Source organism: Dama dama, chromosome 20 (assembly GCF_033118175.1).
Source record: "Dama dama isolate Ldn47 chromosome 20, ASM3311817v1, whole genome shotgun sequence".
Classification (NCBI taxonomy): domain Eukaryota; kingdom Metazoa; phylum Chordata; class Mammalia; order Artiodactyla; family Cervidae; genus Dama; species Dama dama.
Genome location: NC_083700.1, coordinates 110,177,469 through 110,205,466, shown reverse-complemented (window position 1 = coordinate 110,205,466; position 27,998 = coordinate 110,177,469). Strand labels below are relative to the sequence as shown.

The 27,998-nt window shown below is 45.9% G+C and overlaps 1 protein-coding gene across 2 annotated transcripts; it reads left to right on the top strand.

The window, feature by feature from the left end:
- Positions 1–14,669: 14,669 nt before the first annotated feature.
- On the top strand, positions 14,670–27,703 carry HJURP (Holliday junction recognition protein). Of its 2 annotated transcripts, XM_061122524.1 has the most exons (9): positions 14,670–14,828; positions 15,058–15,124; positions 17,717–17,772; positions 19,411–19,504; positions 20,315–20,379; positions 21,675–21,767; positions 22,400–22,478; positions 24,160–25,702; positions 27,443–27,703. In XM_061122524.1, the coding sequence occupies exons 1-8, from the start codon at positions 14,733–14,735 to the stop codon at positions 25,677–25,679; spliced, it is 2,070 nt and encodes a 689-aa protein (XP_060978507.1). In that variant the 5' UTR covers positions 14,670–14,732; the 3' UTR covers positions 25,680–25,702; positions 27,443–27,703. The 2 variants fall into 2 exon arrangements, with proteins under 2 accessions (XP_060978507.1, XP_060978508.1); XM_061122525.1 differs by lacking the exons at positions 14,670–14,828; positions 15,058–15,124 and adding an exon at positions 16,016–16,103.
- The last annotated feature ends 295 nt before the right edge of the window (positions 27,704–27,998 follow it).

Genomic DNA, 27,998 nt, shown 5'->3' with positions numbered 1-27,998 from the left:
GTTATTTTGTGTGTGATTTCCAGCTGGTTTACCTGCAGCTTCATGGGAGGGGGCTTCTGGATGATGCTTGATTTCCATTTTACTGATTTTCCTTTTATCTTAGTTATTCATGTGGGACATCTCTTTAAAATATGCTACAGACTGGGACTTCCCTGGTGGTCCAGTGTTACATGGTTTCCAATCCTTAAAAAAAAATGAAAGTTGTATATTAAGAATGTGAGACAGAAGTCAACATGCCAACAGCAAGAAGCAAAAATTAAAATATCTGGGAAGAGACAAAAAAAATATTTAAAAATATTACTTAGATTGTGTTCTGCAGGACACAAGGGTCTTACAAGTTTGAGAAGTGATAAATAAGTCCCTCTTAAAGATGCAATTAGCATACAAATGTTCTGAGAATTTTGTACAAAAAAAAAAAATGGTTTAACTTAGTTTAAATGGGGGTTCCAACCAGAAAGCTTTTCTTTATAAGATCTTGCAAAATAAGTTTCCCATGAAACACAGTTTGGGAAATGCTGATGAAGATGTATAACTTTAAAGAACTAAGCAGGAGACATTTGCTACTTGTTAAAGGTGTTTCAAATATTACTGAAGCTTTACCAGAAGGTTTTACCAATTTGCTAAATAAATAGTTCTCATGTTATTTACACTGTTTCAAAATACACACACATACACAAAGCACTTGTGATGAAAACTCCCAATTTACTCTACCAAGCAAGAAATGCTAAGACAACAAAAAATCTGAATAATACAGGAAAAGAAACAATACTAAGGATCAGGCTCACTTACAAAGATCAATGAAGGTAAAATCCAGGAGCATAAGAAGGGACAAACCTCTGACCAAATAGGGCATAATCTGGGATTATTTAACACTGAGAAATTAATGAAGGTAATCCATAGCAACAGCTGACTCATTGGAAAAGACCTTGATGCTGGGGAAGGTTGAAAGCAGAAGGAGAATAGGGTGACAGAGGATGAGATGATTGTATGGCATCACCGATTCAGTAGACACAAACTTGGGCAAATTCTGCGAGATGGTGAGGGACAGGGAAGCCGGCATGATGCAGTCCTTGAGATAGCAGAGTTGGACATGACTGAGCAAGTGAACTGAACTGAAACTCCATCTCAAAGCCCTCTTCCTGGAAAACCAACCTGAGATGACAGCACATCACAAAGGAGCCCAATAGCACACATCCATGTATCCTGCTGTTGTTGTCGTTTACTTGGCTCAGCCACGGCTGACTTCGTGACTCTGTGGACTGGAGCTTCCAAGGCTCCTCTGTCTGTGGAATTTCCCAAGCAAGAATACTGGAGTGGGTTGTCATTTATACGCAGCTCAAAAAATGGGCCAAAACAAATTTATCATTTAGTGACGCATTCGCCGAAGAATTGATGCTTTTGAACTGTGGTGTTGGAGAAGACTCTTGAGAGTCCCTTGGACTGCAAGGAGATCCAACCAGTCCATCCTAAAGGAGATCAGTCCTGGGTGTTCATTGGAAGGACTGATGCTGAAGCTGAAACTCCAATACTTTGGCCACCTGATGCGAAGAGCTGACTCATTTGCAAAGACCCTGATGCTGGGAAAGATTGAGGGCAGGAGGAGAAGGGGACGACAGAGGATGAGATGTTTGGATGGCATCACTGACTCAATGGACATGAATTTGGGTAGACTCCTGGAGTTGGTGATGGACAGGGAGGCCTGGCGTACTGTGGTTCATGGGGTTGCAAAGAGTCAGACACGACTGAGCGACTGAACTGATGCATTCATGTGTTGTAAACTAGAGAATTAGGATGTTATTTTCCTAAAGTCAGAACAGAGGTCACTTAAGTGGGCAGGGGCACACAGTGGGGTGCTGTCAACGTCCCTCTTGATCTTTGTGGAGTTCCGGGGGTGTTTGCTTATGAACATTGTTTCAACTGCACATGGATGTTGTACGCAGCCCTCTATGATAATCAATCTTACATTCAAAAGAGAAAAGATTCAGCCAAAGGAGAAGCCCTTATTGTCACCACTTGTGTCGCTATTATTATTTCAGTGGCAGCGCTGTGCATTATTCTGTCCTTTCCAATAACCAGGAAGAAGGAATGGTTTTCCTTGCAGCTGTGTCTCCAGCTGTCCTCACCCACCTCTCCTGATGGATGGAATTGCAGTTAAGGACAGTGTAGGTAGGTAGCAATGAGGGCTTCTCGGGTGCTCCGGCCGAGTGACCCTTCACTTGACCTGCAGCAGGTCTAAGTGCTTCTGTGAAGTCAGGTCCCCTGTGACTTGCTCTTCCCAGCAATGGGATGCTTGCCCTGACTTCCTGGAAGTCAGTTTCACATCAAATGACCCTCTCTGTGACATTAAAGGACACTCTCCTCTTCCTGAGGCTTTATTCAATCAAAGAGCAAGTGGACATTAAGACAGATGTAAAAATCTCCAGCCAGTGGAGCTGGAGCTGAAACTCATCTCTCCAACAGAAAAGCCACTGGATGGAATGCAACCTGAGGCAACACGGTGGCATTTCTAGAGATGTCTTCACCATAAACCTCAAAGCCATCAGAAAGGTTAGTAAAAAGCCTTCCACTCAGGTAAGGAGGAAAGTCACAGCCTGAGAGGCAACAATCCCCCTGCTCGCAGTCTTTTCAAAATTGTGGCAAAGAAGTGTGATCGTTTCAGACCACTCTGGGGCAAAACGGTCCATTAGGCTTCATCTGCAACACAGTAGGTGTCCAGTAAAAGCCAAGAAAGAAAGACAAAAGAGACACCTGGAAAACACAAAAGTGTTGCCCTTCAAAAAGAGGAGAAGGTAAGTCATTTAGCTAAAGTCTCTGTACCGGAGCCACTTAGAAACCTCTGCCCTCTTAGCTGCACTAATACTTCTTTGGTTTCCATCAGGCTTTTTAAAACTGTGAAGCTAGATCTAAGTTATTCTCTAAAATAAGTTGGTAGTTCTTTCCGGGGTTCAGTAAAACAGTGAGGTTTAGGACATTGACTGGAAAATGGCACCTCCATCCAGCTTTGTTTTTTAACTATGTGCCTTGGATTCACACTCCTCTCACTCCTGATCATGGCATCGTGATGTGACTTGGAGGTCGCCTCTCTCTTCTGCCTGTTCTCCAGCCCCACACCAGCGTGGTGAGGAAATGACATCATCAGTAACCATGATACTTATAACAAGTGTTGTGCCAGATGCACTTCCCTGCCTGCATGTTCAGTCACTTCAGTTGTGTTCGACTCTTTGCAACCCTGTGGACTGTAGCCGGTCAGCCTCCTCTGTCCCTGGGATTCTCCAGGCAAGAATACTGGAGTGGGTTGCCCTGCCCTTCTCCAGGGGATCTTCACGACCCAGGGATTGAACCCGAGTCTCCTGCATTGCAGGCAGATTCTTTACACCTTGAGCCACCTGGGAATCTCGTACTTACCTAGCTTGTTTTATTTAACCTCCATAACTCCATGAAGTACATACTGTTCCCATTTCACAGATGACATGACTGAGGCTCAGGTCAATTACACAAGGTGGTCTTGGTTACAAATTGAAAGACTGGGCCTTCAAGACAGGTGACCTCTCTCCTTTGTTGGGCTGATCAATGGATATGATATATGTAAACCATGAGCACAGTCTCTGCTCAGTGAAGAGTGTGATTACTATTTTTAATGTTATCGCTGCAGGAAGTGGATTGCCCCAGGATCCATCTCTTCATCCCCTTACATTTTCTAACAGAGTCATCCTACCGGTGGCATCCTGGAGGACCATGGGAAGCACCATGCTCTGATGTGGAAGGACCAGTCCTGCAGACCGTGCTGCGAAAGAGCAGGATGTCTTGGGGGGGGGGGGGGGGGGCATCGGACCTTCAGCCACTGCCAAGTAGCACATAAGCCCCCAGGGAGCACACACATGCACACACACACACACACACACACACACACGGTATAACAAATGCTTGTCTATGTGCTTTCCTTTCGATATGCTTGAAAGGACGTTTGAAACTTGCTTACAGTCTTTACAATTGGCACACTACCTAGACTTGCACCCATACCACACTGTAAAACAGAGTTGTATTTTATGATATTTAACAATGCTCAACACTTTGTTAACAATGCTTAACATTGGGCTTCCCTGATGGCTCAGCGGTTAAGGAATCTGCCTGTGATGTAGGAGACACAGGAGATGTGGGTTCGATCCCTGGGTGGGGAAGGTCCCCTGGAGAAGGAAATGGCAACCCATTCCAGTATTCTTGCCTGGAAAATCTCATCGACAGGTTATAGCCCCTAGAGTCACAAAGAATCAGACACGACTAAGTGCAAGGCACATAACACTTTGAAATGCTGCTTTTGAGAAATGAAGATGGAATAACATACTTGAGTTTGTGTGATACCAACCTTTTAAAAATAAAATATAAATTATAAATATATAGGAAATAGCTATATACATATAAAATTAGGCATCATGGGATTATGGAGGCCGAGAAGCCCTACGATCTGCCTTCTGTAAGCTGGAGACCCGGGAGAGCTGGTGGTGAAGCTCCAGTCTGAGTCTGGGGACCTGAGAACCATGGGACCAATGCCCTAGTCCGAACAAAAAAGACCCGTTTCCTGGCTTGAGCAGGCAGACAGAGACAGCAAACTTTCCCTCTGTTCTTTGTTCTCTTTAGGCCCCCTGAAGATTGGCCGAGGCCCACCATGCATGTGTGTGTGCTAAATTGCTTCAGTTGTGTCCAACTCTTTGCAACCCTATGAACCGTAGCCCGCCAGGCTCCCCTGTCCGTCGGGTTTCCCAGGTAAGAACATGGAGGGGGTTGCCTTGCTCTCCTCCAGGGGATCTTCCCAACCCAGGGATCTAAAATGCATCTCCTGCATTGGCAGATGGATTCTTTACCACTGAGCCACAGGGGACGCTCAGGGCCCACCCGTATTTGGGAGTTTTATTTAGTCTACTGGTTCAGATACTAATCTCTTCCGCAAACACCTTCACAGACATGGGAATAATGTTTAGCCAGATATCTGGCCATCCAGTGGCCTAGTCAAGCTGACACATAGAATTAACCATTACAAGGTCCTAGTCTGGTGAGTCAAAAATGCACCAGAGGGAATTCCCTGGCCATGCAGTGGTTAGGACTCCGAGCATCCAACGCAAGGGCCATGGGTTTGAACCCTGGTCACAGAACTAAGATCCCACATGCCGCACCGTGTGGCCAAAAATTTAAAAAATAAAATAGCTTTTAAAAAAATGCACAGTAAAAATAAGCAGGGACCACATGGGAGGAGAAAGCTTTGCCATCACTACCTTAATAATGGCATCGTCTCAGTTATATCTGGACGTCCATATTCTCTTTTTTTTTTTAATGTTTATTATTTATTTATCTGCACCAGGTCTCAGCTGTGGCACACGTGGTCTTTGATCTTCGTTGCAGTGTGGGAACTCCCAGTTGCAGCATTTGGGATCTAGTTCCCTGACCAGGGATTGAACTTGGTCTCCCTGCATTGGAAGCACAGAATCTTAACCTCTGGACCACCAGAGAAATCCCTGGACGTCCATATTGTTTAACACACTAACTTAAACTGAGGACCCTTCAGGGTTCAAGGAATTCAAGCAGTTCCTTTGTGGACAATTAGGCTCAATAGCACTTATTGCAAATGATTACAGGATATTCCAGATAAAGGAGACATTGGTTTCTGTAGTTTCTTCTCCTCTGGCACTAGCAAATTATATTACTAATTTCAGAAGAATACTTCAAATAAAAAAACACAACATTTTCACAATAAATTTAATAAAAATACTACTTAGAGACTATAGAAAGGAATAGGTATTGAAATGGAAGTTGTTATAATTCTTTGTCGAATACTTGCAAAATTATAGACTTAAGAAAATTCATTCAGTGATAGAAAAAAAATGGGATGTAAGCAAGACACAAAACACAGAAGATGAGAAAACAAGGAAGAATTTCTTTTCTTTCCCTATTTTAAAATATTTATTTAATATTTTATTTTTACATGGAGCAATGCTTCTCATCCCTTCTTTTAAAAATTAATTAATTTATTTTAATTGGAGGCTAATTACTTTACAATATTGTGGTGGTTTTTGCCATACATCGACATGAATCAGCCATGGGTGTACATGTGTCCCACCATCCTGAACATAGAAAACACTAAAGATACCACCAGAAAATTGCTAGGGCTAATCAATGAATACAGGAAAGTTGCAGGATATAAAATGAGATAATTTCTTTTTAAAAATCTAAATTCTGTGCATTTTACAACAAAGTTAAATAATTGTGATAATGAGTTATTGCAAGAAATAACTCTAGATGCAATGGTGCCAGTGGTTGAATGGAAAAAGATAAAGAAGGCTGAGAGAAGAGATAACACTATTATCAAAAAGGGCAGTTCGAGTAAGGACTGGATGCAACAAAACTTTTCAGAAAACAGAACAGAATATCTTCTGTGCCTTTCAGACATTCTCCAGTAAACCATAGGAGGGAGGAAGTAACTGCGATGGATTGACAGGTTGATGAAATAAGAAAAGGGAGAGGCAATCCTGGGACATTTCTATGGTAGGTAAGTTTTTTGTTTGGGGTTTTTTTGGGGGGTGGGGAACCACTGCTTTTTCTAAAATGAATTTTTGCTGGAACATAGCTGCCTTACAAAGTTGTGTTAAGTTTCTACTGGACAGTAAAATAAATCAGCTATACATACACGTATGTCCCCTCCTTTTTGGATTTCCTTCCCATTTAAGAGTCACCGCAGAGCATTGGCTGGAGTTCCCTGCGCTAGACAGCAAGTTCTCATTGGTTATCTATTTTACACATAGCATCAATAGTGTGTATATGTCAATCCCAATTCCAGTACATCCCACCCTTCCTTCCCCCTCTTACTGTCTATATATTTGCTCTCTACAACTGTGTCTCTATTTCTGTTTTGCAAATAAGATCATCTATGCCATTTGCCAGACAAGACTCAGGGACTAAACAACAAAACAACATACCATTCTTCTAGATCCCACATAAATGCTTTAATAGACGATATTTGTTTTTCTCTTTCTGACTTACTTTACTCTGGATGACAGGCTCTAGGTTCCTCCGCATCTCTAAAATGTAACCTTTCTACAGTAGTTAGCAAATTATCAACCATCCTGGTGCCTCCCCGTTTTAAAGTTATTTACATACAGGAACAGAGAAGGAGCTGATCCTTGAATGCTCCAGAGAAAGATGTCCTGAGAGTTTTCATAAATAATGGGGTTGATTAAAAATAGGTCACCCAAATCAATCTAATTGCCTTCTATTTTTAATGCAAGTTCTTTTCATTGATTTTTAAAATGGATAGCCCATTAAAACACATTAATCATGACCCTAGAAATGTATCTGTACTTCAAAAAGCCTAAGGTGAAGAAGAAAAAGCAATTTCCCACCACACGAAACTGAGGCAGAGCCAGCACAAAAGAGGACTGGAGCCCTACTTCTGCCAGGAAGATCATTCCCGGGGACGTGAGGCATCATCATGATGAAACGCTGTCCAGCTGTGCAACAGCAGGCTTAGAAGGTCTGGAGCCACGGGTGTCTTCTCTGGATAAATGTCCTCTCATTTTGTAGAGCCAAGGTGAAAACACACGATCAGTTCTGCTGGGATTTTACTACATGAGCAATGCATGCTCACAGTCGCAGAATACAGGTGTAGTCTAGAGAATGCAGCTAAGGAAAACGAATACTTAAAATAATCCACAATTCCATCATCCCAAGATAACACTGGGAACGTTTTGAGATAAACACACTCAAGATTTTTACATATACAATGCACATATTTTAAATGCAGATATATGATACATGCTTGTCAACTTTCTAAAAATCACATGCATTTTAGATGCCAATAAAAACAGTTCTCCAAAATTATAGTTCGTGGAACATAGATATGTGTATGTGATCACCATTTACTAAATACTGTCCTTCTAGTGGCAATAAAAACATGCCACCAAACTGCCTTCATGAGAACCTGTACAAATTAATGTTCTCTCAGAATATAAGAAAATATTCCTCTGTTCTATGCTGAACTGTTTTCTTCTTGACTTCTTTTCCTTTGTTTCCACATACCCTCCTTTCCCTAGTTAGTAACGGATTGAGTCTTTTCTTTGGAAATCTGGGAAGGCCCAGGAGACTTCTTTTCCTACAAACAAGAAGCAGGGTACACAGAGGGGCTTGTGTACCTAGGAGGGACCCACAGGGTCCTGTGCAGTTTCAATCCCCACTTTTCCTTGATCCTCCTCAATCCAGAGCAGAACAGAAGGACAAGAAGGGGAATAAAGGATTGTATAAAGAGGTTCATCATAAACTCAGCAGGGGTACTCGATTTTAGGAGGACTGAGTTTCAAAGATTAGAAAATTAGAGAATGCTGTGTACTCATTTCAAACAATAAACTTGTCAAAATGGATGATCACTTTTTTTTATTTCCATTACCCTAGGAAGTGGGTCACAGAGGATCTTGCTGTGGTGTATATCAAAGTGTGTACTGCCTATGTTTTCCTGTAAGAGCTTTATAGTTTCTGAACTTAACATTTAAGTCTTTAATCCACTTTGAGTTTATTTTTGTGTGTGGTGTTAGAAGGTGTTCTAGTTTCATTGTTTTGCATGTAGCTGTCCGGTTTTCCTAGCACAACTTATTGAAGGGGCTATCTTTTCTCCATTGTATATTCTTGCCTTCTTTGCTAAAAATAAGGTGCCCATAGGTGCATAATTTTACTTCTGGGCTTTCTATCTTGTTCCATTGTTCTATATTTCTGTTTTTGCCAATACCATACTGTTTTGATGATTATAGCTTGGTAGTATAGCCTGAAGTCAGGAAGGTTGATCCCTCCAGCTCTGTTTTTCTTTGTCAAGATTGCTTTGGCTATTTAGAGTCTTTTTTGTTTTCACACAACTTGTGAAATATTTTGTTCTAGTTCTGTGATTATGGGTGATTTGCATTGTGGTATGGCAGAACCAACAGAACATTGTAAATTTTTAAATTTAAATTAAAATAATATAAAAGATAAAAAACATCTTTCATTTGCAAAAAAAAGATGATTACTTAGAAAAATATTTATTCTATAAATTGGTTCCTCCCCAAAAGTGTGTATTCCTGACTGTGCAACGGACAATTCCAAGGATGATAATTAGAACTAGCGTATAAATTTATTGTACATCATATATTGATATATTTTAGGCATATTTTAAACCATATAGACTTTAGCCTTATTTAGTCTCTGCTACAATAAGAGAAAACACAAATAACATAGATTTTTCTACTATCTTAACTATAAAGAAACTATCTTAACTATAGTCCTATAGTTTATAGGACTATAAAGAAAGCTGAGCACCAAAGAATTGATGCTTTTGAACTGTGCTGTTGGAGAAGACTCTTGAGAGTCCCTTGGACTGCAAGATCAAACCAATCAACTTGAAAGGAAATAAGTACTGAATATTTATAGGAAGGACTGATGCTGAAGCTGAAACTCCAATTCTTTGGCCACCTGATGCGAAGAACTGACTCACTGGAAAAGACCCTGATGCTGGGAAAGATTGAGGGTAGGAGGAGAAGGGGACGACAGAGGATGAGATGGTTGGATGGCATCACTGACTCAATGGACATGAGTTTGAGCAAGCTCTGGGAGTTGGTGATGGACAGGGAAGCCTGGCGTACTACAGTCCATGGGGTCACAAAGAGTCAGACATGACTGAGCAACTAAACTGAACTGAACTATCTTAACGGAAAGAACACTAGTGACAAAAGTTCCCATTACGGCTTCAGCATGGTAAAACAGGAAAATGGCAGTACTTTGAAAGGATCATGAGACCACCACTCAATATGGATGCAAAACAAAGAGACAGAGCCAAGGTCCAAAAGGTCCAAAGATCTTATACAAAGACCTAGATCTAATTACTTTAAATAAAGACTTATTTGGTTACAAACCCTAGGATATTCATTGAAAGGGCTGGTGCTGAATCTAAAAATACTTTGGCCTCCTGATGTGAAAAGCTAACTCATTGGAAAAAAGCCTGATGTTGGGAAAGATGGAAGGCAAGAGGAAGGGCAACAGAGGATGAGATGGTTGGACGGCATCACTAACTGAAAGGACATGAGTTTGAACAAACTCCAGGAGATAGAGCTAAGGACAAGGAAGCCTGGCATGCAGTGGTTCTCAAGGTCGCAAAGAGTTGGACACGACTTAGCGACTGAACAACAAACAACTTCGGATAACAGAATAAATTCAGGAACAAGAGCTCAAGGAAATTAGTTAGAACTCAGATCACTGTTGAGGAGCATCATCTGGCCACAGGGATGAAGAACAAATGGAGTTTGGGCTCAGGGGGTCCAGTGAGTGTCCACGTTGGTCCAAGGATGCCCTAGAATGCTTCCAAGTGATGGCCCTTGGAACCGTCCGTCTTGGTAGAAACTCCAGAGGTGTCATAGAACAGGACCACCCTCAACAGCTGAACCAAGGGGAGTGTGTTGCTGTCAGCCCTGCATTATATCAGCTGTAGGACAGCAGTTTTACAATGTTTGGAGCCATATATGTCTTACCTGGGTGAATAATTTTGTAGAATCAAGAAAAACATACAATTGGTGCTGCTGTGTTTTTGTTTTTTTATCACATTAGTAATCACACTCATAATAGCAGAAGCAATGTTCAATCTAGAAAATGCAGCTAAGGAAAACTAGTATTAAAAATAATCTATAATACCATCATCCAGAAATAACACTAGAAACATTTTGATATATTCATGCTCAAATTTTTTGCAATATGTCATGTATATTTTTTACTTTTTTTGAAGTACAAAATTATCTTTTTGAAATATTTTTTGAACTTTCAGTGTTCATGTTTCTATTGAGGTATAATTGACTTATAATGTTACGTTAGTTTCAGGTGACTCAGTTATATATATATATATATATATATATATATCTGTGTGTGTGTGTATAATATATTCTTTTCAGATTCTTTTCCCTTATAATTTATTACAAAATATTAAATATTGTTCCCCATGCTATACAGTAGATCCTTGTTGGTTATTTTATATATAGTAAAGAATCCACCTGCAATGTGGGAGACCTGGGTTTGATCCCTGGGTTGGGAAGATCCCCTGGAGAAGGGCATGGCAGCCCACTCCAGTATTTTTGCCTGGAGAATCCCATGGACAGAGGAGCCTGGTGGGCTGCAGTCTATGGTCGCAAAGAGTAGACACGACTGAGTCACTAGAGTATAATGTATATATGTTAATCACAAACTCCTAATATATATTTTTAAATGCAAGTATATAATACATACGTTTGTGATGTCCAAAAGGTAACATTTTAGGTGCCAATAAACACAGTTCTTCAAAACTGTTAAATGGAGCACAGTCACGTATCTATTATCACCATCCATCACTCAACCACCCTTCTGTTATTGGACTTGATAAACAGTGCTTCACTAAAGATCCTACAGCTAAATCCTTGCCAACAACTTTGATTACTTACGTCTCAAAAAGTAGGCTTATTACTTGAAAATATGTGGGTTATTTTCAAATATCTTTTGATTTTGTAACATCATGCCACAGTGAAAAGAGAACAGACTCTGTATGATTTCAATACCTTTAGACTAGGAAATTTTTGCACGTTGTTTTGTGTTCCTGGATATAATATTCCAGTGTCTCCTGGCTCATAATCTATGGAAACCTGAATAGAATTTGTATCCTGCTGCTGTGTGAAAATTGTATAAACCTTATTTATGTTGAATTAGTTGAGTGCTTTTCAGGTCTACTCTATCCTTCAGCTTTCCTGTCTATTCATTCTATTAATTTTTGAGAGTTTATTGAAATTTCAACTAAAAATCTTAATTTATCTACTTTAAAAATAATCGTAATATATGGTGGAACTATATGTAACTTTGTTCCATATTTTCCAAGTCTCCTGTAAATGTGTTATTATACTTTCATAATTTTAAAAAAATAAAAAAGAACGGACAAAAGTCAGCTCATTAAATCAAAGAATAAACACCTCTTGTGAACTTCGACTGACACCTTTTGGAAAGTCAGTTTGCTGTTGGCTATTTACAGTCTCTTTGCTTCCATCAGCCCTGGTAACAACAAATGAAAGTAAACCCTTTTCTTGGCAGTGGAGGGCATCAGCTTGATGCTATGGTTAGTAATTTATCTCCAGCGACATTTTAACTGTTAGATAGCAGTTTTTGTGTCAACAAAGGGACCAGCCAAAAGCTGCACATCTCAACCACAGAAATAACAGAGGTAGTGACACTTTCATCCCTTTCCAAGATAAAACTAAGCACATGGAAGCTCTGTGAAGAATAAATTTCCACTTATTACATAATTTTTTTAAAACTGTGGCACATTTTACAAAAGCTGACGTGCAACCATTCAAATAAGAATTGATTCCTTTGTCTAAATGTCATTTTAACAGCACTTCAAAGGAGAAAATTCTGGCTAGGCCAGCAGAGGGCGCTGTGCAAGTGCAACCAGAGGCGGAGATGCGGCGGCAGAGCTGAGCACCGCTGACTTCTCTGCCACCTACCAAAAAACCCAGGGGGTGACCGCGGTGTGGCAACCAGCCACTTCCGCTGCCGAGGAAGGACCTGACTCGTCATCCGTCCTGGGCGTTGGGGAGTGTGGGGAAGGAGTTTGCAAAGCAGTCTGTTTCCTGAGGCCACATGTTTAGATTACTAGGGTGGGAGTGATGTTCGGAGAAAGTGAAAGTCGCTCAGTTGTGTCCGACTCTTTGTGACCTCATGGACTATACAGTCCATGCAATTCTCCAGGCCAGAATACTGGAGTGGGTTGCCATTCCCTTCGCCAGGGGATCTTCCCAACCCATGGATCGAACCCACGTCTCCCGCATTGCAGGTGGATTCTTTACCAACTGAGTTACCAGGGAAGCCCTGGTGTTTGGAGGGATGGTGTCAAATTAGGAGCATCGTGGAGGGCTCCGTTTTCCTTAGCTGGGCCACTATTTTGGATCGTGGCACGTGGGAAGCTGTCATTGGGGACTGGGAGACCAGAGGGGTCAATGCGCCTGCTTCAGCTGGTTCGTAGGGGTGTGGCCAAAGTGGATATGTTCCATCAAAGGTACCGATTTGAGATTGAGACGCTGTCCAGGAGCCCCTGGGGTAGAAGCACATCCTTGGACAAGTCCGTGAAGTGAGGGAGGGAAGCCCAGTACCCTGGGAGTGGTTTCCTAGGAGTGAGGACCAAGTCCTTGGAGAGGTCAGTTTGGACCTCTCAAGTCTCTAAACGTGATGAGTTAAATGTCCAAAACGGATTTATGGGAAAACACTGAGTCTAGGGCACAGCACGCTAAACTCATGAGCACTCCCAAGGGAGGAGGGGACAGAATACTGAGCCTAATTGGGAAAATTGGGGAAACCACAAATAGGATGCATAGATTCAGTGGCCACTTGCAGCAAGGTGCTTGTTACAGGTGGGAATCTCCTGGGAGCAGACGGGGAGACAGAGTTAAGGTGAAGGATGTTTGCTAGGGAGTGTCCTCCAGATTGTGGCTGTGAAAGGAAGGGAAAGACCAGTCCATTTGCTTCAGGCGAACTAATAAGGATGGCCCATCAGGTTGCTCTTTATTGGCTGAAAAGACCAACCTGGAGCTCTTCAGGTTCCCACCTGGAGCCCTTATTGGATTTGGGCCGCCCTGTGGTTGCAGGATCGTGGGTGAGGGGCTCTCAACAATTGAGGCAATCTTTGAAGACAGCAGCAGGTGCCAAGGAAAAACCCTCCTGGCCGCTGGGGCCTGGCACCGAAGTGGGCAGAGGGAATTAGGTAGAATATCTCTGTGTCCATTGAAATATATTTCCTACATGGGCCCTGAAGTTCTCACTCCCCCTTCTCCCTTAATATCTGCTGGACCGCATGATAGCATGGGGGTGCAGGCTGAGAAGAGGCGAAGAGCCCCACCTAAGAGTCCTGATCGTGCTCCAAGTTATACTTATTTTTATCACATATTATGGTATAATCACATCAGTACAAACACATAAATACGGGCTCCGTGATGGCGCTGAATTATCCATTCTCTAGAGAAAACACTACAAAATTAACATCAATGGAGTCGAGTATGCAACAAAAATCATGTACGAAAACTATGCGCCAGGGTGTTAATTCAAATACCGTCCGCGAGCTTCCTGGATCGTAGGACGTTTATTTTCTAAACGCATGTTCACTCTCCTGCCTCCTTGCGTGTTCGTAATTCCGTGATGTCTTTTTCAGCTCTCGTTAACGAGGACCCGAGGCGGGAGGGGCGAGGAAGCCGGCCCCCGGGCAGGGTCCACGGCCACGTTCAGGTGAAGGGCTGCCTCCCGCCCACCAACAGGCGTCGAGTCCCAGGGCAGGTCACCTGGACATCTCCGGTTCACGACAGGGGAAATCTGACTCGTCTGGCTCTACTGATGAACAGGCACCGGACTCGCCCAAGTAACACCGCGCCATCAAACTCCCAGCGCGCAGCTGCAGACCGCTTCCCATCCCGCGCCACCCCTCCTCCTCCCCTAACCGCTCCCGGGGCACGCCACGGGCAGGGCGGGATCGGAAACGCGGGCACGGATTGGCCGGGAGGGAGAGACGCCACCTGTTTGAAAGGCCCAATCAGCGGTCGGTCTTTCAAGAGACAGCCAATGGGAGGCTTGAGGGGCGTGTCGGAAGGGCGGGCGTAAGCTATTTGAATCTCTACGCGGGCCGCTGTTCCCCGTTCGGCTTCCTGCTGGAGTGGGTCTCTGGTCTCCGCGCCATGGAGGGCGAGGCCCTGGCGGAGGACGAGCTGCTGCGGAAGCTCAGGGACAGCCGCTGCCGCTTCCAGAGGCGCATGCGGCAGTTGATAGAGAAGGTGCGGCCCCTCCCGCTAGCGGGATGGAGGGGGAGGGAGGAGGGGCGGGAGGAGGAGGCAGGGACCGTGGGGCAGAGGGACGGGGCGGGGTGGGGGCCCGGGGGGTTGGGGTGGGGGGTGCTTCGGGGCTGCGTAGACTTACAGCCTCGCGCTGGCGCCTTCTCAGCCCGGGTCAAGGGTTCCTCTCCGCCCTCGATCTGATGGGGTGCCCCTTCTTCCTCTGCCGCAGTACAACCAGCCCTTCGAGGACGGCCCCGTGGTTGAGATGTCCACGCTGACCTACAGGACGCCCCAGGGTACGAATCAGCACCACCACCACCCCCCCCTTCTGAATTATTTATGGTTAAGAGTGTAACTGGAATAGTGTCTTAATAGAGTTTGAAATGCTGTCCCTGCTCTTTTGAAAATAAACCTGTTCACCTAATAGGCATTAATACATCACTAGGTCCCTTGAACCTATCAATCACTTGAATTACCTATTTCCAACAGTTACCTATGAAGACAGAATTCCGATGACACATAGATGCATCCTGGTTAAAAATGCCCTTGTCTGGGTTTGGCATCCCTGCTGGTCATTTCATAGCCATCTCAGCTTGGGCTCATTGCTTTAGCCAGATTGTGAGTTGGTTACTTCATCTGTAAAGTGGAAAGATAATGACAGTAACAGCTGCTTGGCTAGATATTGTGACAGTTACAGGAGATGGAGCCTGGCACTAGTGAACACTCTATTGACTGTTATTTAACCTGTTTGACTTGAGGTTCTGAGTACTTTGGAATTTGACCTGCATCTAAGGAGAAGGAGCCATCCTGTTTGATGGTTGATGTTGCAAACAGACTTAAATCATGGATTCTCTTGGGTAAATAGCTGGAAAAAGTTTGCACTGGGTGAGGTCAGTGTCTATCATTCAGCCTTGTGCATGCGTACTGAGTTGCTTCAGCCGTGTCCGACTCTTTGCAACCCTGTGGACTGTAGCCCGCCAGGCTTCTCTGTCCATGGGATTCTCCAGGCAAGAATACTGGAGTGGGTTGCCATGCCATCCTCCAGGGGATCTTCCTGACCCAGGGATTGAACCCACGTCTCCTGTGTTGCCTGCATTACAGGCAGATTCATTACCGCTGAGCCACCCAGGAAGCCCTTCAGCCTTATTACTGACTGAATTTTACCTACTAATGAAAATGAATCTCAGACCCTGTTCTGAACAGACAGACACAAATCAGTTCCTGATGAAATGGATTCCTAGCTCTGCTTTCTTAGCTGGACCAGCCACACCCTAGGTGAGAAGTTTTTATAGACAGACGCTAATGTATTCCAACGGTAAGTTTTGTTCATCTGGCCTGTGTCTAACCTGAAGGCTGGACACAGGAGTATGTAGAAATCATCCCTAAGTGTGCTATCAACAGGCTTTAGTGTGTTCCCTTGACCTGTTTGTGGAGGGGTGGGCAGTGTCTGGAATATTTTGCTCAATCCACGTATCTTGAACATCACTAATTTTACCAGTGAAAACTCATTTCAGACTCCAGTTAGATAAGAACAAGAATGGTAGCCAAAGCAGGAAGCACTTTAGCATGTGGAAGACCTGGAGAGCTTGTACAAACAGATTCACTGACAGTGATGCTAAATGTGAATTCGGTGGTTCTGTGTTCCTACAACCTTCTAGCTGATGGGAGCACAGCTCCCCTGACCTGTAGCTTTCCCTGGAGAGGTACTCAGGGAGTGGTCTTCCTGATTATGTGCTAGCTGACCACCCTTGCAGGGTGAATTCCTGTAATTTAAAGCAAGTTCCAATCTACACTGTAGGGTAAGCTTCTAACAGTCACAGGTTTTTGATTCTCAACAACCCTGCAAGGTAGGCACTATTAAGATTGTTGTTTCATAGAAGAGATTACAGCAGAGAGAAGTCAAGGAGCTTGCCCATGTCACTCAGCCAAAGTGGCAAAGATTTGATTTGAGTCCAAGCATCTCTATTCAGGGGTCACTCTGTTCTGGAAAGGCCAAAAAGCATAGTAGAGAGTCACTCCCCCTGAGTTCCCAGCCTGGTCACACCACAAGGACAAATAGCCTGGGCTGGTTATTTCACTTTTTCCTCGCCTCTGTCTCCATCTATACAGTGAACTTGATGAGTGTCTATCCAAAGGAATTAGGAGTAGCATACGAAGCATGTGTCTCTGAGTTGTGAATGCTGAATGGGGTGTACTTGGAGAAGATTTAGACTAGAGCCTGGAACAGTAAGCACCAAGTGAATTTTTGCAGCTGTTATCAACAACCATCTCAAACCTCGCAACTCAATGATCCATTCTTTATTAATTTGAATTTACTTAGGAGCCAGTGGAGGTTTGGGGAGTATCTTGCCCAGATTCTGCTGGCTCGTAAGTGCAGGGCTCCAAAACTCAGCATTTACTCCTGTGCCTATGACTTGTTCTATAATGTGTAGATTGCCCCAAGAAAGCACTTATTCTGTCCATGGAGTAGAAAGTTAGCCCTTGAAAAGTGCTTTTAGTATCTCTCACTCTCTGTAGTATATAGATTGCTCTCAATATATGTGTTTTGAGGACAGTGCTTGGCATACGCATGTTCCTTGTTTCTGTTTCATTTCTGGCTTAATCCTGGGTTCAACGAGCTGCTCCCTACAGGCAGGAGAGATTTTTGTTCATGATAAATTTGTCAGGTGTGGATTTTTGAAATCTCACAGAGATGAGATTTTCATCTTTGAGACTTTCAACCTCACGAAGACAAGAAACAAGAGAATGTCAGTAATGTGGCTTGGTTATATCTTGGTCTTATTAGATCTTTCCTTTGCCTGTCCCTTAGGTTTTCTTTGAGTACAAATTAAGCTGAAGCTCAGTGTTCATGATGACTTAAGTGGTAATTACTATTTTTTTTTTTTAAGGATTGCGAATTTGGGGTGGAAGACTAGTGAAGAGTAGCAGCACAGGACACATGCAGGTATTTAATGTCAAGTTTTATTGCCAGCATGCCTTGCTGGAGAGGAAGGTTGATGTGAATAAAGGTGGAGATGAGCTGGAACTGCACCCAGGGGCAACTGGGGGGCGTTGTTCCATGGTTTTCTCACCTTGTGTTCTTAGTCGCTCAGCCGTGTCCAACTCTGCAACCCTGTGGACTGTAGCCCGCCAGGCTCCTCCATCCATGGGGATTCTCCAGGCAAGAATACTGGAGTCGGTAGCCTATCCTTTCTCCAAGGGAACTTCCCAACCCCTTCCCTGGTGGCTCAGAGGTTAAAGCGTCTGCCTGCAACGCGGGAGACCTGAGTTTGATCCCTGGGTCAGGAAGATCCCCTGGAGAAGGAAACGGCAACCCACTCCAGTATTCTTGCCTGGAGAATCCCATGGACGGAGGAGCCTGGTGGGCTACAGTCCACAGGGTCGCAAAGAGTCGGATACAACTGAGCGACTTCACTCACTCCTGCATTGCAGGCAGATTCTTTTAGGCTCTGAGCCACCACGGAAGCCCCTTTGTCATGTTACCTGCCCTGATTTCTTGTGTGTAAGGATTTACTGAGATGCATGTCTTCTGCAACTGTGACGCCTCCAGACACAGGACAGCTCCGGAAAACTCCATCAGGTCCCACCTCTCCAGAGGCAAAGGCAGTGACATCCCCGAGGCAGAGTTCACAGACATCTAGGAGGTGATGCCCCAGGCCCGCTCTTAAAGGGACAGGCCTTGCTGTGTTCTCACTCAGTTCTTGCAAAGCTAGGTGGGCCTAAAAGATTTTAGACAATCCGGCATCTTGAATTCTCAAATTTCCCTAACGAGATCCCATCCATGGCATTAGTTACGGTTACTAGCAAGGCTTGGAGAGGGGAATGACAATCCACTCCAGTATTCTTGCCTGGAGAATCCCATGGACAGAGAAGCTTGGCGGGCTACTCTCCATGGGGTCGCAAAGAGTCCGACACGACTGAGCGACTAATGCAACGCAATACAACTAGAAAGGCTGGTGGGCTGATCAGGCTGTCAGGGGGGCGGGCGGGGAGTGTACCACCTCCTCGGGGCTGGTCTGCTGACCACGCCTCAGCCTGAGTCCTGGTCAGGACAGCTGACCGCCCTGTAGCTGGATTCAGCTGGAAGGCGACTCCTCACGCCAGGGTCCCACCACACACTGAAGGTTTTAAACGAATTGTAGGCCTTTACAACATGGAGATCCAGTCACTGTTAAGATAAAAAGTCACAGAAAGTCCCCCAGGGGCCTCTGGAATTTCCAGCTTCTACCTGAGGATCTGGGGACTGTGCTGTCCTGTGTGGTCTTGGCCCCGAGCTCACTGCCATGCCAGGGCCGAGCTAGACCTGGTCACTCTCACTTTCCTGCTCCCATCACTCACCATCCAAGTGGTTTCTGAGACAGCAGCCCTGGGCACCACTAGAGGAAGAAAGCTCTGTTCCTTCTCCAAGGGGAAGCTCAACTATCTGCTAGGAGTCTTGAGGCCTTTGATGCTGGAATGTTCTAGAAGAGAAACCCCTGGAAAACTGCCTTTTCTCTCATACACTAAACGGGGGGATCAGAGGTGTTTTACTTGACAGCGGCTTTGAAATACGTTACGTCTGAACCAAGCTTATCTTGTCAAGGTCTCTCCGGTGAAGACGGATGGCAGGACAGAAGGGCCTGTGCAAGTCCCAGCCAGAGATCTCGAGCTGTCCCCGCCCAACACACCAGCCGACGGTGAGTGGTCCTGGTGCTGGAAAACCGTGTCGGGGTGGGGGGACTCATGGCGGGACATGTGTTTCTGTCTGCCTCCACACTCCAAGTCTAGGCTCCTCGCTAGGACTTTCTCCAAGTGTATTTGAAAAACTAAAACCTTTGAAAAGTCCCTTGGTGGTTCCTTCTCAACTCATCCAGGGAGCCATCTCACTCACAGTTACAGCGTGGTGCTGGACACAGAAAGACCCTGGAGATGTTTGCTCATGGGTGTCATTGGTTTACCGGTATTAATCCAGATTTCAACTCCGTAAAGCCTTAGGTCCCCGAATTCCCTGGGCTCCTTAAAATAATTAGAAGTGGTTCTTGAGCTGAACTGTCTAGTGTGGTAACCACTAGCCAGCCATGACTATTCGAATTCATTTAAAATGAAGTCAAATTTAAAATGCAGTTCCCAGCCTCACTAGCCGTATTCCAAGTGTTCAGCCACCATGTGCGGCTCGTGGCTGACATCCTGGACAGCAGAGGGGCAACTTTTCCACCATTGCAGATGGTGCTGGCCTACGGGCACTCAACTTTCAGGATGAGAGGCCATTGAAAGAGCAGAGGTCTTACAAAAAGCTGCTTTCCTGGTGTCCCTGACTCGGGGCATATTCCTGTTCTGATGGCTTCTCTGCATGGCGATAGATGACCACATCCCTGTTATAAGGGACTGCTTGAAGCAACAGGAGTTTTCACTGCAGTATATACCAAGTAATGCCAAAACTATCCTTGGAAGAAAATATACATGCTTTCTTAAGACATTCTGATGGAAATTTCCTCTTTTGCTTTTAGATTCAAAAAGCAGTGATGCTGATACAACTTTCTTCCAGGAAGAAGTGATTGCTGGGAACTTAATGGTGAGCCCTGCCTTTTGTAACGAAGGGACGGAGTTGGGGTTTGGGGACAGGTGAACATTCTCATGACCGGCATGTTCCTCCAGGCCCCTTCTGAGGCTCACTCTTTGCTAACGCCACCCCTCAAGTCTCAGCGCCCCCTGTTCAGATCCCCTAAGGCAGCAAGTTGCTCCTTCTCAGTTTAGCACTTACGGCCTGGGTTCGGGCCTGTCTCACTGCACCTTCGTCAATGTTGGGTGCTGCTCCCTCTGCACACAGAACAGCCCCAGCTGTGGTTCCCAGTGCGCCCTTGACCTTGAAGGACCTCGCCATGTGGAGAGTTGGGTTCTAGGTCGGTCATACCCCGTAGAGACGGTGTCACAGAGGATGCTCTGGGGAGTGTTTCCAGGTCAGCCCTCGAGATGGACGAGAACGCACGGGACAGAATCTACCCGAGTCTCTGACCGGCCCCCTGGGTCAGATGCTGGAAGAGCTGACGTGTGGTTTTCCTCTAAACTCATTCCTTTAGTACAGAGGTTTCCCATGCACCCAGGTGTGACCTGTCATGTCTAACTAGAATCGGGGGGTGGCCCTGGGCGAGGAGAGGGGTGCTTTTGGAGGTATTCCGTGGGAGTGGTAGTGAAGGGGAGTAGGTAGTCGAGGTGTCAGCCTTTCCCTGGGGTGTCTATGTTACCCCCACTCCAGCTGCAGCCCCGGGCCCTGACTCCGCCCCCAGACGGTGCACAGCAGGTGAGGGACAGGAGCGGCCACTGTCCCTGTCCCCGGAGCTGGACAGTGAGCTGCTTTTTTTTTTTTCTTTTCTAATGTTATATTTTGGATGCAGCACATGGGATCTTAGTTCCCTGACCAGGGATCAAACGCATGCCCCCTGCAGTGGAAGCACAAAGTCTTAACCTCTGGACTGCCAGGGAAGCCCCTGAACTTCTTGTCTGATAGACACACCAGCTGGGATCGGTCCTACTAGTGTGTCCTAAACTCACCTACGATTATTGATTCTTTTTTTTTTTTTTTCTGATGCTAGTCATATTGTCAAAAACTTCTCCAAACTGGTATGTTTTGTCTATTTCCTTTTGAACTGGTCCCACTGGGTAAATTCCCTAGACTCAGATTCCAGGTCAGGTAGATTTTCAGAGGGGCTGGAACACTCTGTACTGCTAACAGCAGGAAGTGCAGAAGTGACTTCGAGGAACTCCGTGTAAACCCATATACATTGATGACCGTGCCAGTGTGTTCCCGAATCCCAGAGCTCAGCCATGCCCACCAGCGCTCACAGATACTGACTTCTGTCTCGGTGTCAGCCTGCAGTGCCCTGGAGCCCTTCGAAAAATGAGCTGAGAAGGAAGTACTTGACGCAAGGGGATATCCTACTGCAGGATGAAGGGTGTTTGGAGGTAATCTATGTCCTTGAGTGTGTCCTCAGAGCAAACCATAGGCTAGAGACCCAGTGAAGTGTGATTATGTCTGGTTCACTCCAGAGCCTGTAAAGACCATCTCAGTTTCCAAACTCTTTCGCTCACAGCCTCCCCGATGCCTGCTCTTCCTGAGTAGACACTCCGGGTCCCCTCAGGCAGCGGAATCGGCTGCCCACCGTGTTCTGGGCAGCTCACAGGGTCCATTAGGGCCCCAGCCCTTGGGCAGAGGGCTTTGAAGCTGCATAGTTCATCCCGGTTCAGTCATGCTCAGTCTGTGGTTGGGAGCAGTTCCTGTGGGCTTGGCGCTGGGGGGTGGGGGCAGCCAGAGCTGACACTTAGCAACGCCTTCGTTAAAGTCATTTGCTTTGGCTTCCCTGGTGGCTCAGACGGTAAAGCGTCTGTCTGCCTGCAACGCAGGAGACCTGGGTTTGATCCCTGGGCCGGAAAGATCCCCTGGAGAAGGAAAGGCAACCCACTCCAGTACTCTTGCCTAGAAAATCCCATGGACCGAGAAGCCTGGTAGGCTACAGTCTGTGGGGTCACAAAGAATCAGACGTGACTGAGCGACTTTTCTCTTTTCTTTTTGTTAAAGTCATTTGCTTTGGTTTCAGTGTGCTGGTTACAGAGAGGGAAAGGACACCCGTGTGACCCTGGCCCCGTCACTGGCCTCACCCACCAGACCTGCCCAGGGTAAGTATGACACAGAAGCAGCCCATTCACTTTCAGTAGCTCCATGGCGCCTTAGCTGGGCACCGTCCCCCACCCCACCCGCGTTCACTGGGCATGTTTCATCACCATGAACTGTTAGAGACACGTGTGCGTCAGTGGTGCATTATTACTCTCTAAGAAGGGAAGTCCCCTTTGTTGGCATTCTTCTGTAAAACAGGCTGAACTCCGTCCCTTCTGTTCCCTTTTTACCCCTTACTTTATCCTCCCCAACATGCTTTTCCTTCTAAGTTTTCCAGAATCAGTAAGAACTCAAGGACTTTTTTTTTTTTTTTTAATTCACATATTGGAATCTGTTGTCCATTTTCAACCCACGTGCAGCCTGGAGGAGCCCCTTCCACCCTGGCTTTGGATCCTCTGACCTGTCCCCGGGGGGTTCTGAGCCCTTCATCCCCTGCCCTGACTCCAGAGTGGCCTCCCTCCTCCTTGACAATGATACTCATATGGTTGGTTGCAAAGCACCAAGTAGCCTCAGAATCACAGCACCTGGTACCGACTCGGCTCGACCATGAGCCGAAGAAGGTTCCGGATCTCCAAGCAGCATTTTTATCCTCAGACCTGGTCCCACAGGGGGAGCATGTTCAGAGTTATTTGGATTCTATTTTCTCTTCTGATTGTTGTCAGTATGACATAGAGATAGGATCATTTTTCCTTCCTATATTCATCTTTAGAGTTATCCTCATCTTTGTTGGTTTGATTTCACTTTTTTAATATGTAAAACATTTTACATGATGAAAAAGTCAAAGCCGTGTGAAGAGCTGTATTCAGGAGTCCTGTGTCTTCCTCCTGCTTCCCCACTGACTCAGCTGTAAAGAATCTGCCTGCCGATATAGGAGACGTGGGTTCGGTTCGATCCCTGGGTCGGGAAGATGCCCTGGAGAAGGAAATGGCTACCCAAGCCAGTATTCTTGCCTGGGAAATCCCATGGACAGAGGAGGCTGGTGGGTTACAGTCCATGGGGCCACAAAGAGTCAGGCACAACTGAGCGACCAAGCAGCAACAAATCCCTTCCCCATACACTCCTGTCGGCAGGCAGGGTCATTATTATCTGGTTTCTAATTAGTCTTTGACAAGGGAACCATTTCTAAACCATCATACAGGGAAGAAAGACTCCTTTTAGGAAGGTCAGTGGACAGTGAATTGTTTTGATAACTAGGAAAAAAAATCTCTGAGAAGAGCCTATTCCCAAATATTTGTGAAATTTTGTTGCTTTTGTTTTTTTGTATTGCTTTAAAAACAAAAAAATCACAGTGTTATACTCCTGAAACTAACATAATGTTATATGTGAATTATATCTCAGTTAAAGCTAATAACTTTTTTAAAAAACCCATGCTGGTCATGATCCAGCCTTCATTTCCCTGATCTCTGCATATGAAAGTGTCCGTTGCTCAGTCGCCGCCGGCTCTTTAGGACCCCATGGACTGTAGCCCGCCAGGCTCCTCTGTCCATGAGATTCTCCAGGCAAGAATACCGGAGTGGGTTGCCATGCCCTCTTCCACGGGATCTTCCTGACCCCAGGCTCGAACGCTGGGTCTCCAGCATTGCAGGCAGATTCTTTATCACGGGAGCCACAGGGAAACCGATCTCTGCGTGTGGATGGCTGTAAATGGTCACGTGGCTTTGCCTTGTGGGTATGTTTCTACAGGATACTGTGGGGATGTCTCTGAAGACAGCCCTGGTGGTCCACTCCAGCTGCCTCCATCACCCAGGGAGGGTGACGCCTCTCACTCCTGCTCAGCAGGCCTGGCCGTGGTGCTGAGGGGCGAGGGCATCCCCTTACAAGGGACTGGTGGCGAGGCGGAGGACGTGTGCAACGCGACGCTCAGCGACCTGTACGCGGGCATGCTGCACTCCATGAGCCGGCTGCTGGGCGCCAGGCCCTCCTGCATCATCTCCACCAAGACGCTCATCGGCCAGAACTGGAGCTCCAGGCGGAGGCACAGGTGTAAGGGCAGAATGAACAGAACGAGCTGCCGAGGAGGAGGGCGCTCTCGGCGGAGCCCCCAGGAGAGACGTCCAACTTGCTCCAAGCCCCTGGAGGATGCGGTGGCCTTAAGAGATCGCAGGAACTTGCCCGATGTTTCTGCCTCTAAGATGGGTTCAAAATCAGGAAGGGCTCTTCTCAAAGTAAACAAGCCCCAGATCCATACATTCGCTTCACCTTGGAAGGAGCTTCAGGAAATGCCCCGGAAGCATTTGTCATTGACTTACTTAGACTCCAAAGCGGTGTCTCATCTTGATCAGGAAAACAGATTCGTGACCTTAAAGTGGTTGATTTCTCCTGTAAAAATAGCTTCCAGACCCAGAATCCTGCAGGGCCAGGCGGGGAGTCGCTTTAAGGAAATCGAGATCAAATTTGACAAGCTTCATCAGGAGTATTGCTTGAGTCCTGGGAAGCGGCCCAGCCTGACTTACCCGCCCGGCTCCTCAACCATGGATGTGTACCGAGGTGGTCCCGCGAGCCCTGGTGGCCCCCAGGGCTTAGAAGCCTACGGGCTGAGCAGCCCTCTCCGCAGATCAAAAGCTAAGAGGCTGAGTGAGGCCTTTGAAGGCCTGAGCAGAAGATCCATCAGAGAGGGTAGCTGCCTGCCGAAGAGTGGTCCCCTCCCCTCACTTTCAAAGACCGACCCCACACACAGTCCAGGCCGCCCAGAGCAGACCGTTGACCTTGTTTGTCCAGGAAGTGATCTGGGAAAGTTTCAGAAATCAGTACCACTCAACAAAGCCATTTCACTACCCAGGGTACAACCTCTAGGCTTTGCCAGGGATCGCTACGATGATATTAAAGAAAAATTTGACAAGCTTCATCAGCAGTATTGCCAAAAGTCACCTGAGCAGACACAGGCGCCTTCAAATAAAGCACGTGCAGCAGTTCAGTATCAAAAAGAAGGCTTCTCAGGAAAATTCAACCCAGACTCTGGCTGTCGGGGTCCCCCAAGCTTGTCATCCTCACCCCAGCAGAGCGTAAGAAGCCCCCTGGCTTCCCACACAGTTGGGGCCCCTCCACCTATAGACGCTGCTCTTGCTGCCGGGTTGGGCCATCAGGTCCCCACAAAGCGACGCCGATTATCAGATCCTCAGGTATGCGGAGAGGGGGCCGGACCCTGGGGTTTCTCACCTGCGGGCAGAGCCGTGCCAAGGCCCGTGGAGGAGGTCGACTCTTAAAGCCCAAATGGGAAGAGAAGAAGGTACGTTTCTGTTTGCTGAATGTGGGTGTCTGACGATTCTTAGGTGCTAATTTTTCAAACGTTCTCCCAAATACTTTTCCTTCTTCCAACATCAGCATTTTTACACATTTCCCACTGGAATGCACTTTGGGGGTGTTTCTAAAAAGTGTCCCTTAAGACCCTATCCATCCTCGGCAAACTGCCATTTCCAGCTTCTTTATCTCACACTCAAAAAATTGCTGTTGGACGTGAAACTGATCTGGGAGTTGCGACTCTCTGGTCACTTCTCACTCCTGCATGGGAACAGAGTAGGAGTCAGCCCAGAGACAGCCCACAGCCTCCTGCCCTCCACATCAAAGCCCCCCCGAGCCCCACCTCAGCCACGGTTTAGCTTGTGCAGGTCCCTTAAGCTGATGTTTTACTCTGTGGGCACCATTTTCTCCAGAGACAAGCTGAGGAGGTGGTGGACAGGCTGCTGTGAGTTCCTAAACTTCCTCAGGTGGGTGCCAGCTTTCCCAGCGAGCATTTCAGCACACCACATGTGGGGCTCCTGACAATGCATCTGACTCCATGTCACTCCGCAGGCTGATGGGATCTGACTGGGTTTGGTTTGGCAGCTCCTTCCAGAACCATGATACAAACATGCTTAACTGTTTTCTGTATTTTTTTCTTCTTTCAGTTCAGTTCAATTGCTCAGTCATGTCCAACTCTTTGTGACCCCATGGACTACAGCACGCCAGGCCTCCCTGTCCATCACCAACTCCTGGAATTCACCCAAACCCATGTCCATTGAGTCGGTGATGCCATCCAACCATCTCATCCTCTGTCATCCCCATCTCCTCCCGCTTTCCATCTTTCCCAGCATCAGGGTCTTTTCCAATAAGTCAGTTCTTCACACCAGGTGGCCAAAGTATTGGAGCTTCAGTTTCAGCATCAGTCCTTCCAATGAATATTTAGGACTGATTTCCTTTAGGATGGACTGGTTGGATCTCCTTGCAGTCCAGGGGACTCTCTACTTAATTTTCTCAGCTTAATATTATATATTTATTGAGGAAAATGACCAAATGTTCATGAGCTGTGAACCCAAGCTCCATGCACCAGGCTGTGTTGACCCCTTTTTACACCTACCTTCTTTAAGCCCCACTAGAACCCTTTGATTAGATAGGTTCTGTCCAATGGGCAGTGCTAGTTCTTTTAATAAATAAGGAAATGTGGTCTTGTGTGTGTGTGTGTGTGTTCGTGTTCCAGCTGTCCCGGGTCTTATTTGCAGCATGGGAGTTCTTAGTTGCCGCACACAGGGTTTTACCCCGCCCCCTCACCAGGGACTGAATTGGGTCCCCAGCATTGGGAGTGTGGAGTCTTAGCCATTGGGCCACCAAAGAAGTCCCCAAGTCCTGAATCCATACAGGCATGCATGGCTGGGCCAGGATTTGAAAGCCCATGGTCTTTACCACCAGTTTGCACTGCCTGCTTGAGGAACTACTGTTATTATTTTTCCTTAATTATTCCTTAGGGTATTTATAATGACTCAAATATTCATGTATATTCAATGGAGTAAATATATCTTCCCCTGGATAAGAGAATGGCTACCCACTCCAGGGTTCTTGTCTGGAGAATCCCATGGGCAAAGGAGCCTGGTGGGTTCCATGGTTTCACAAAGTGTGGACACGACTGAATGACTAACACAAATAACAGCTATGCTTGGGGGTCTGGCACTGGGAATTCTAGTGAAATTGTACTCAATTTTGTTTTTCCCCCTAGAGGAAAGAATGACACATCTTTCAGGATGGAAGAGACAAATGATTTCGTGTCAGAAGAACTCAAAGCTGAAAATCTATTGCCAAGTTATTTCGGAGTATTCCCTCTTTGCATTAACTGATTTTTGTGTATTTTTTAATTCTCAAGAACATGCGAGAACTTGCTTCACTTATCTGCCTTTCAAAGCAAATTTCAATGAAATTGGTTCCATTGACATGACTCTGGATTTTTGGAAATTATTTGAATAAAGTTCCTCAATTAAAATTTTTAATGTTATTCTTTATATGCTGATTTTTCTCATATTTGCTTTGTTAAATTTAGACATGACCAGAAATCCTCCTTTACATTTCCTATTTCCTTAGAGAAGTTGTTTCCTCTGAAACCTAGGTTTAAGCCCTAGAAAGAAAGTACAGCTGCTTAGTCTTTTAAATTCATACCAGCAGGACTTGGCGTCTTCCGTATTTGTTATTGTTATTCACTCTCTAAGTCATGTCCAGCTCTTTGCAACCCAATAGACTGCAGCAGGCCAGCCTTCCCTGTCCTCCACACTCCCAGTGAA

Coding starts and splice junctions, on each gene's coding strand:
- HJURP (XM_061122524.1), top strand. CDS start 14,733: ATGGAGGGCGAGGCCCTGGCGGAGGACGAGCTGCTGCGGAAGCTCAGG. Junction 21,768..22,399: donor AGGATGAAGGGTGTTTGGAG/GTAATCTATGTC, acceptor CTTTGGTTTCAG/TGTGCTGGTTACAGAGAGGG. Junction 22,479..24,159: donor ACCCACCAGACCTGCCCAGG/GTAAGTATGACA, acceptor ATGTTTCTACAG/GATACTGTGGGGATGTCTCT.